At 50.8% G+C, this 10591-nt stretch overlaps 2 protein-coding genes across 2 annotated transcripts in view; one reads left to right on the top strand and one right to left on the bottom strand.

Moving 5' to 3' along the window:
* Positions 1 to 3999, top strand: part of LOC107119765 (cytochrome P450 2C19-like) — a 21889-nt gene extending 17890 nt beyond the window's left edge. Inside the window, exons 6-9 of the mRNA XM_015422347.1 lie at positions 113 to 254; positions 1412 to 1599; positions 3139 to 3280; positions 3818 to 3999. Coding sequence (XP_015277833.1) covers positions 113 to 254; positions 1412 to 1599; positions 3139 to 3280; positions 3818 to 3999 — 654 coding nt within the window. The remainder of the gene's footprint in view (positions 1 to 112; positions 255 to 1411; positions 1600 to 3138; positions 3281 to 3817) is intronic.
* A 5411-nt stretch (positions 4000 to 9410) lies between these two features.
* LOC107119771 (cathelicidin-related peptide lutzicidin-like) overlaps positions 9411 to 10591 on the bottom strand; it is an 8006-nt gene continuing 6825 nt past the window's right edge. The window contains exon 4 of the mRNA XM_015422355.1: positions 9411 to 9729. Within this exon, the coding sequence (XP_015277841.1) occupies positions 9619 to 9729 (111 nt within the window). The 3' untranslated portion in view covers positions 9411 to 9618. The remainder of the gene's footprint in view (positions 9730 to 10591) is intronic.

Here is a 10591-nt window from a genome sequence, read left to right as displayed (position 1 = left end):
CCTCCCCAAGCTCCACCCCCAAATCTCCAGGGATTTCCCAAGCTGGAGCCGGCAACTATGCCAGCCCCCTCGGCACGATGGGTGGGTTCACAGTTCTCCCCACTGTTTCCAGGAGAAGAAAAACCCCAAGACGGAGTTCACGCGAGAGAACCTGATGATGACCGTCTACGACATATTCATTGCTGGGACGGAAACCACCAGCATCACCCTGAGATTCATTCACATGATCCTCATTGAACACCCAGCAGTGCAAGGTCAGCTCACAAACAAACCTCGTGCCTTTCTCTAGAAGAAGAAGAAGAAGAAGATGATGATGATGATGATTATTATTATTATTATTATTATTGCCAGTTCGGTGTAGTGGTTAGGACCGCAGACTCTAATCTGGGAGAACTGGGTTTGATTCCCCCCTTCTCCACATGCAGCTGCTGGTGTGATTTTGGATCAAGCACAAGTTCTCTCAGAGCTGTTCTCTCAAGGGCAGTTTCTGTCAGAGCTCTCTCAGCCCCACCTACCTCACAGGGTGTCTGTTGTGGGGAGGGGAAGGGAAAGGAGGTTGTAAGCCGCTCTGAGACTCCCTTCGGGTAGCGAAGGGCGGGGCATAAATCCAATCTCTTCTGAGAGCTAGTTTGGTGTCGTGGTTAATTGCGCGGACTCTAATCTGGGAGAGCTGGGTTTGATTCCCCACTCCTCCTCCACTTGCATCTGGCTGGATGACCTTGGGCAAGCCGTAGTTCTGGCACAGCTGTTCTTGAAAAAGAGCAGTTTCTCTCAGAGCTCTCTCACCCCACCTACCTCCCACTGTTGCCCCCCCAAGCCCCAAGAATACAGAGCATCACTGTCTCAGACATAGTGTTCCATCTACCTTATGGCTAATAGCCAATGATGGACCTCTGCCCCATATGCTCTGTACGTTTACCCAAAGTCAGTCAGGTTTTTCAAAACCCCTTCAGCATAACCAGGATCTTCTGGAAAGCTCTTTGCCAGATAAAAACATAAGAAAGGAAGGAGGTATGACAGATTGTTACCACAGGCTCAGAGGTTAAGATGCTGAGCTGCAGACCGGAAGGTCGGTAGCTCAGCAGTTTGAGACCCGAGTGCCGCATGGCAGAGTGAGCTCCCATCTCTGGCCCCAGCTCCTGCCAACCTAGCACTTCGACTGCAAGAAATTGCTAGTAGATAAATAGGTACGCCTTCGGTAGGAAAGTAACAGCGTTCCGTGTGCCTTGGCATCTAGTCATGCCGGCCACATGACCATGAAAAAGTCTTCGGACAGCGCTGGCTCTTCGGCTTGGAAACGGAGATGAGCACCGCCCCCTAGAGTCGGATTCGACTGGCTTTCGAGCAAGGGAAACCTTAACTTTATGACAGATTGTCCTTGTAAATGTCCCTTTTACTAATTGCTTTTCAGCAAAGATCCACGAGGAGATAGACCGAGTGATCGGCCGCGAACGAGCTCCCTCCATGAGGGACCGGCTTGAGATGCCTTACACGGAAGCCACCATCCACGAGGCCCAGAGAGTCCTTGACCTCATCCCCTTGGGATTCAGCCGCTTGGTCAAACAGGACTTTGAAATCCGTGGCTACACCATCCCCAAGGTACTGTCAGAACCCACAGCCAACAACAAAGTACACACATTCAGGAACGGTTATACTTTTATTGCAGAGCTATAGATGCAGTAACTTAGGCACTGTTAAGAATGATGGCGGCCCCTAGGGCATAATAAAATATAGGGTATTTGTATGCACACACACCCATAGCGTTGGCCAATTAGGCACCCTCCCGCATGCGGGATAAGGCTTAGAGACCATTAGGTAGCTGAAGCTGAGAACAAGCACTCTCCCACGACACCTAGGGAAAACCCAGACACCACAACACCCTCCTGCACAGCTGTATAGATAAGCGTTTCGGCGCACAGCAGAGAAAGCACAGAAAGGAATGCAGTAGCAATTAACCTGAAAGGAAAGCAATAGCAATTAACCAGATACAGACCAAACTCCCCAACCTTCATGGCAGCATAGCTGACAGTTACTTGGGACCGCCCCGGGCCGATCGCCTCCAAAGTTCCAGGCCACACTGCTTCTTGATCTGGGATGAGGGGCATTAACACATTATCCTGGTTTATGTTGCATCACCATAACTAGGTTTGCCAGCCTCCAGGTAGGTACAAAAACTGAGGGTCACAGTGTTAGGAAGGCATACAAAAATCTATATCACTGTGTACCTGATAGAATTTGAGAGATATGCTGTCTTAAAAGGTAAAGGTTCCCTTGCTCGAAAGCCAGTCGAATCCAACTCTAGGGTTGCGGTGCTCATCTCCGTTTCAAAGCCGAAGAGCCAGCGCTGTCCAAAGACGTTTCCGTGGTCATGTGGCCGGCATGGCTAAACACCAAGGTGCACAGAACGCATTTACTTTCCCACCAAAGCGGTACCTATTTATCTACTTGCAGTGTCTTGCTTTCAAACTGCTAGGTTGGCAGGAGCTAGAACTAGAGACGGGAGTTCACTCCGTCATGCAGCACCCTGGGTCTCGAACTGCTGAACTACCGACCTTCCACAGCCTGCAGTTCAGCATCTTAACCACTTGAGCCACCGCAGCTCCACGCTGTCTTAGATAGGTTATTATGTTTGCCACAAGGGTTCTGACGGGACCCTGGACAATGCTGCTACCTGAAGAGCTTTTGTGCTCACAAAATTTCGCTTGCACTGCTTGTTCCCTGTTATTTTGCCAGCTGACCTGTTTCCTGCAGATGGAAGCCATCTCCCATCTCCCATCCAGTAGGGTTGCCAGCTTCCAGGTGGGGCTTGGAGATCTCCCAGGATCCCAACTGATCCCCAGCCAAGATCAGTTCCAGTGGAGAAAATGCCGGCTTCGGGAGGTGCACTCTGTGGCACCACATCCCTGCTGCGGCCCCCTCCCCTCCCCAAGCCCCACCCTCTTCCGGCTCCACCCCCAAATCTCCGGGAATTCCCCAGCACAGATTTGGCAACCGTGCCCCTCCACCCTCTTTGTTTTCCAGCATCCAGCCTGGCGGGGAGTTCCGGAGAGCCCCAGAGTTCCGTGGTGTTCTGTGTCGCTCCGATTGGCCCTAAGAAAATCCGTCCCACAGCTCTCTTGTCTTTGGATTTCCCCGCAGGGCGCCACGCTCTTCACCATCCTGAGTTCTGCCTTACATGACCCCAAACAGTACAAGAACCCATATCAGTTTGACCCGGAGCACTTCCTGGACGAAAAGGGAGCCTTCAAGAAGAACGGCGCCGACATGCCCTTCTCGGCAGGTATGGGAGAAAGGCCCGGGAGGCAAAGGAGATGGGGGAAGCCTATTGGGACTCTCTATTGGGTTCTGTTATTAGAGAGTCAACAGGGAATGCTGCACACTCAGATAAAGCAAATATTGTGAAACGGATTGTTTTCATTGCGCAGTATTCGTGAGCGCGTGAGCGATAATAGAAGAAAGTTTTCTACAGAAATTACTACCGTAAACATCTTTGCAACTTACCTGTATTGACTCTTCATTATTTTTGTCACAGATGTTGTTCTTCCACTTCCTCCCGTGATCTCTCATTTTTGGCTTCTGCTGCCTGGAGGTTGGCAGCATTAGCAGTGGGAGAGCTCCCAAGCAGGCATGGGAAGGACACATAGGCAGGTGGGAGGAATCGGGGTCGGTGGGAGGGAAACTGGGTGTGCTTGGGAGCCCGGTGGTAGGTAGGAGGAAGCCCCCGGGAAACGCTCTGCCTGTGGCCCCTCAGCACCAGGACCCTGCCCTGCAAGGTTTGCTTCTTGAAGGCCCCTTTCTGTTTGTCTCTCCACCACAGGAAAGAGGAACTGTCTCGGGGAAGGACTGGCCCGCATGCAGCTCTTCCTCTATGTCACCACCATCCTGCAGAGCTTCTGTCTCCAGTGCCCACCAGGAGTCACCAAACTTGACCTGACGCCAGAAGTCAGCGGCTTGGGAAACATCCCCCGCCAGCTCCCCTTTTGCTTCACCCCACGCTGATCGCCTTCGAGTTGCCAACCGGTGTTCCCTCTAAGCTGAGTCAGTGTGAGCTGGCTGGCCGTTTTTTAGCCTCCGGCTCGCACGGTTTTTGTCTTAGCTCAGGAAGGAGGGCTCCAGAGCAGTGTTCCCTCTAAGCTGAGTTAGTGTGAGCCAGCTCACAGTTTTTTAGCCTCCAGCTCACACATTTTTGTCTCAGCTCAGGAAGGAGGGCTCCAGAGCAAACCAATTTATGCGGCAGCCAAATCGCTCGCTCACAACTTTAATGCCAGGAGCTCACAAAGTAGAATTTTTGCTCACAAGACTCCGCAGCTTAGAGGGAACATTGCTCCAGAGCAGACTAATTCATGTAGTAGCCAAATCGCTCGCTCACAACTTTAATGCCAGGAGCTCACAAAGTAGGATTTTTGCTCACGAGACTCCACAGCTTAGAGGGAGCATTGTTGCCAACACTGGGGCCCATTCTGCATCTAGCATTCGCTCCGTTTGTTTTGTCTGTTTTTGTTCCATTTGTTTTGTTTCCCTTTGTTTTACCAAACCCACACCGGAACAGAAAAAGATGTGGCTCAAAACCACATTCAGATACCCCGGGGGCCAATGCCGTACTGCCTGAAGAGTCACCCTTGAATGGCCATGAAACAGCCATAAAACTATGCAGACGGTACCATAAAACCGAGAGATCAAATCAAGTGAAAGTGGCCTGCACTTTGGTCACTGCCATAAAATCCGACAATTGATCAAAGCGAAAGTGACATGCAATGTAGAGGGGATTTTCTGTTCCAACGTGGATTTGGGAAAACAGCAGAGCGAATGCTAGGTGCACTCCGGACACTGCCATAAAATCCGACAATTGATCAAAGCGAAAGTGACATGCAATGTAGAGGGGATTTTCTGTTCCAGTTTGGTGTAATGGTTAAGTGCGCGGACAATAAATTTATTTTTAATTGTCTTATTTATCATTTATCCTGCAGCGCTCTCCCCAGTGGGGACCCAGAGTGGCTTACTTCATTCTCCTTCCCTCCATTTTATCATCACAACAGCCCTGTGAGGTAGGTTAGGCCCAGAGAGCGTGATTGGCCAAAGGACACCCAGCAAGAGCAGGGATTGGAACCTGGATCTTCCAAAGCCCAGTCTCTACCCAATATACCACACTGGCTCTCACATTTAACCCACCACTAGGGGTCTGCTTTATATGGGCTCTGCCCCAGGCTAACCCCAAAAGCAGCATCTGGCCAGTTTGGTGTGGTGGTTAAGTGCGCGGACTCTAATCTGGGAGAACTGGGTTTGATTCCCCACTCCTCCACTTGCACCTGCTGGATGACCTTGGGCAAGCCGTAGTTCTGATAAGAGCTGTCCTTGAAAAAGGGCAGTTTCTGTCAAGAGCTCTCTCAGCCCCACCTACCTCCCAGGGTGTCTGTTGGGGGGAGGGGAAGGGAGAGGAGTTTGTCAGCCGCTCTGAGACTCCCTTGGGTAGTGAAGGGCCATGGGGTATAAATCCAATCTCTTCTCTTCTTTTCCAACATGGCTTTGGTAAAACAGCGGAGGAAATGCGAGATGTAAAGTGGGCCTTGGTTGGGAAGTTCGTGGAGATTTGGAGATGGAGCCTGGAGAGTGAAGTCATTGGGGTATAATTATTGGGTTGCACGTAAAAAAAGACAAATCGTTTGTCTTGGAAGCAGAGAAGTATTAGCTGCTGCCAGTCTGAGTAGACAATACTGACTCTGATGGAGCCAGAGGTCTGATGCAGTGCTTTGTCTGTTCCGTGTGCATCCTGTCACTTCGCTACGGTTCGAGAGATTTCTGAAAGTCGATAAATATGGGAGCTCTAAACGGATAGTCAGCTTCTTCTCGGAGGATGCTCTGACTTCCCTTGCGACTCTGCTTGCTTTTGAGTAACGAGGCGAGTAGTGCTCTCTTTCTAATAGACCTATAGAATCCATGGCTGCCGTTCTACTCTTTTTGAGTTAAATCAGTATGAAAGGTGGCATATGCAGGACTGTTTTTGGGCAGGAACGCACAGGAATGGAGTTCCGGCTGGCTCCCAAGTTGGCCACACCCAGCAGGAGCTCATTAGCATAACAGGCCACACCCAACAGCAAACACTCATTAGGATTGGCTCCATTAGGGGTGTGTGGCCTAACATGCAAAGCAGTTCCTGCTACAAAAAAAGCCCAGGTTTTTTTAAAAAATAATTTCTCTTTATTTTCAAAAACATATAAGCAATCAAAGAAAAAAACCAAAAAAAACCCCCAAAACAAAAACATATATACCTGTTGCAACGCGTATATCTGCTAACCTGAAGTGACATCTTACAGTGATATTAATCTAATCTCTTTCATAACATATTTAAACATTCTCTTCCATTTAAACAAACTTTCCCATAGCAACTCAAAATGTTATTTTTCACCTTTGCTTAGGCAACTAGTGCATCAGCCCCAGTATAAGTTTCCTCATACTGGTATATTATTCCAGTCAAGGTATCTACATAGATCCACATAAATTATCCCTCCTTATTACGCAACACAACATATATTTCAAGCACTACATTGCTTAACTGCTGAAAAGCCCAGGGTTTTGACAACAAAGTAAACAGAATAAGAAGCAAAAGGTGGGTGTGGTTGGAGGACCACACTTCTGGTAACATGTGGGGTGTGGCCTAGTATGCTAATGATCTGTGCTGTCAGGGGTGTGGCCTAATATGCTAATAGCTCTCTGCTGTTGGGTGTGGCCTATTATGCTAATGAGTTCCTGCTGGGCTTTTTCTACCAAAAAAGCCCTGGGCATACGTGTATCTTAATCAAGGACAGAACGGAGCCAACGAGTGCGCACTGCATCCCAGGCTCAGGTGAAGTAGACACATCGTTGGCAGGACTGCCAAATCCAGGTTGGGAAATTCCTAGAGATTTGGGGGTGGAGCCTGGGGAGGGTGGGGTTTGGGAAGAGGAGGGGCCACCATGATGCCACAGAGTCGGCACTGCAAAGCAGCCGTTGTCTCCAGGGGGAAATGGGCTCTGTCGTTTGGAGACCAGTTGCAATTCCAGGAGATTTCCTGGCCCGCCCTCACCTGCAGGTTGGCAACCATAGTTGTTGGAACACCACGAGCTGGTAGATTACAAGTCTGAGGCACTAACTGGAACCCTCAGGATCACACCTTTGTCTGAATTTGGACTGGCAAGAGGCCTTCAAACATTCAGAGGCTGTCAACCTCTGGATCCCAGTGCCAGGAGGCAGCATCAGGGGAAGGCCTCGGCCTCTCTGCCCTGTTGTTGGCCCTCCAGAGGAACTGGCTGGCCCCTGTGTGAGACGGGAGGCTGGACTAGATGGACCCTCCCTGGTCTGATCCGGCAGGGCTCTTCTGGTGTTCTTCTCAGGGGAAGGCCTCGGCCTCTCTGCCCTGTTGCTGGCCCTCCGGAGGAACTGGCTGGCCACTGTGTGGGACGGGAGGCTGGACTGGATGGACCCTCCTTGGTCCAGTCCAGCAGGACTCTTCTGATGTTCTTATCAGGGACAGGGCTTGGCTTCTCTGCCCCATTGTTGGTTCTCCAGAGAAACTGGCTGGCCATTGTGTGGAACTGGATGCTGGACTCGATAGACCCTCCCTGGTCCGATCCAGCAGGGCCCTTCTGAGGTTCGTATGAAGGCCTCGGCCTCTCTGCCCTGTTGTTCGCCCTCCAGAGGAACTGGCTGGGCCCTGTGTGAGACGGGAGGCTGGACTGGAGGGACCCTCCCTGGTCTGATCCGGCAGGGCTCTTCTGAGGTTCTTCTCAGGGGAAGGCCTCGGCCTCTCTGCCCTGTTGTTCGCCCTCCAGAGGAACTGGCTGGCCGCTGTGTGAGACAGGATGCTGGACTACATGGACCCTCACTGGTCAGACACAGCAGGACTCTTCTGAGGTTCCTATCTGGGGAAGGCATGACCTGTTCTTGGCCCTCCAGAAGAACAGGTTGGTCCCTGTGTGAGATGGGATGCTGGACGAGATGGACCCTCCCTGGTCTGACCCAGCAGGGCTCTTCTGAGGTTCTTATCAGGGGAAGGCCTCGGTCTCCCTGCCCTGTTATTGGCCCTCCAGAGGAACCGGTTGGCCACTGTGTGAGACAGGAGGCTGGACTGGATGGACCCTCCCTGGTCTGACCCAGCAGGGCTCCTCTGAGGTTCTCTGAGGTATGTCAGATTCAGGTTGTACCCGTGTTATTTCCTACCTGTCTGTATCTTGTTTCCTATTGACCATCTGGTTCCCTTTCCCAGTCCCTTATCATGTACCCTCGCTGACATGGCGTTCCTGGGGGGAGGGGAGTGTGAATGTGCGAGAGTGTGGATGAACGTAGGAGTAGAGGATGTGCAGCTCTGTCACTCTTCCCAAAACAAGCACCTCAAGGCATGAGCTTTCACGGGCCTTGTCCTTGAAGAAGATAAGACTTTGAATGGCTAGTTGTATACCCATATATCTATCAGGGCCCAGGGTGTTAGTTTCGCTTGTGTGTGTGACTTAAGTGTGGAATGTAGATTTTGACTATACTGTGGGGCCTGTTGCTTTGCTCCCCAGTCCTGACAAAGGCTTTCCCTCCTTAGCATCTCAAATCTCTTCAATAAAGTTTTCCTAAAAAGAAAGCTATGTCGAGAGTGAGCTGACGGGGGTCTGACAGTCAGTGTCGTCAGTGTACAGGTTAGAGTATTGGGCCACAACCTGAGAGCTCCGGGTTCAAGTCCCTAGTGGGCCATGGGAGCTCAATGGATGACCGTGAGCCAGCCTAAACTACATCACAGAACATAAGAACATAAGAACATAAGAACATAAGAACATAAGAACTTGAATTCCTTGGAGCAAGGGCAGGATATTGATAGGTAGGCAGGTGACTATGGAGTCATTGACACGAGAGAGAGAGAGCAGGGGGGAGGGGAGGAGGAGAGAGAGAGTGAGAGAGAGAGAGAGAGAGAGAGAGAGACTAAAAGTGAATATCTTCCATAGCAACAGAGCTGGCAGCAAAGAAGAAACAGAGAAAAGCCACTTGGGAAGAAGCTGGTCTTGGTGGTGGAATAATGTCCCCAAAGCAGCATGGCACGTTTTTAAATACGGCACTGGGCTGGTTAAGAACATAAGAACATAAGACGTCGCCAGTGTTAAATACTGGGTTCTAGATGCATTGCAGTGATCAGCTCTAGTTTCTTCAGCGATTTCAGCACACTACAAGGACAGCCTAGCAGGGCTTGAGCCCTGCTTGTAAAGCATGCACACACCACACCCAACACGCTCCTACTCTCAGTGATAGGCTGTTTACATTACAACACTTATCTACTGGTTTGTTCCAGGATCCTGGCGAGCTATTGTTCTAAAGTGGCAAGCTCAACCGGTTCCTAGAACAGCTTGAGGAATGGCTCAGTACACAACACACACACACATGAATGTGACACAAAGTCCTTGCAAATTACAATCTCAACAGTGCATATTTTATTACGGGAGACTGATGTGTAAGGACAAGAGAAGAGAAGGATGCTGCGTGAGAAGCGAGGCGGGATATGCGAAGCGCATGAGAAGCCTGCAGGCGCAGCTCCCCGGGGCTGCAGGGCTGTCGCGGTGCCCCAGGAGGGACGGCCGCCATCTTGAGACTGTTGCTCTCCGGCCCTTGCTAACCACGTAGTCGCAGGGCCGCCAAGGCGATGCTGACCCCATGCTTCTTGATGCCACGCTTGGCTTTCCCCCAGAATCTTCTCCAGCGGCTCCTGGTGATGCGGTCCATCTACAGGCGGGTAAGGACAGAGAGACAAGGGTGAGGAGTTGTGACCAAGCCAGGGTTTGCAGCCCGCTGCATGTCTTTGGCTGGCTGCCTCCAAAACTGACAGCCAAGCAGCCAGGATCTCCTCCAGTCCTCAGGACTCAAAGGTCCACTTAAAAAAAGAAAGAAAGCCGCTACTTGAGTCCCTTTCCTCCCTCAGCACAGATTCCAGTGGTCGAAGGCCGTTGCACCCGCTACCCATCTGCTCCCACGTTCCCTCTGAGTTGAGTTCGTGTGAGCCAGCTCAGTTTTTTAGCCTCCGGCTCACACCTTTTTGTCTTCGCTCAGGAAGGGATGGCTCCAGAGCAAACTAATTTACACAGTAGCCCAATCGCTCGCTCACAACTTTAATGCCAGGAGCTCACAAAGTGGAATTTTGGCTCACAAGACTCCACAGCTTAGTGGGAGCATTAACGAGGACGGACTCAGGAATCCACTGTTTGGTGTAGTGGTTTAGTGCGCGGAGCCAGTTTGGTGTAGTGGTTAAGTGCGCGGACTCTAATCTGGGAGAACCGGGTTTGATTCCCCACTCCTCCACGTACACCTGGCTGGATGACCTTGGGCAAACCGTAGTTCTGATAAGAGCTGTTCTTGAAAAAGAGCCGTTTCTGTCAGAGCTCTCTCAGCCCCACCTACCTCACAGGGTGTCTGTTGTGGGGAGGAGAAGGGAAAAGGAGTTTGTAAGCCGCTCTGAGACACCTTTGGGTAGTGAAGGGCGGGGTATAAATCCAATCTCTTCTTCTTCTACTTCTATTATTTCTACAAGATGTGCTAAAAGGATTATACCCTTTGGGAAGAATTCTACATATGCTCAGAGGCACTCTTT

Source organism: Gekko japonicus, unplaced genomic scaffold (genome assembly GCF_001447785.1).
Source record: "Gekko japonicus isolate JY-2015 unplaced genomic scaffold, Gekko_japonicus_V1.1 scaffold915, whole genome shotgun sequence".
Classification (NCBI taxonomy): Eukaryota; Metazoa; Chordata; class Lepidosauria; order Squamata; family Gekkonidae; genus Gekko; species Gekko japonicus.
Note: the sequence above shows the minus strand (reverse complement) of the source record. Positions and strands in the feature narration are given on the sequence as shown.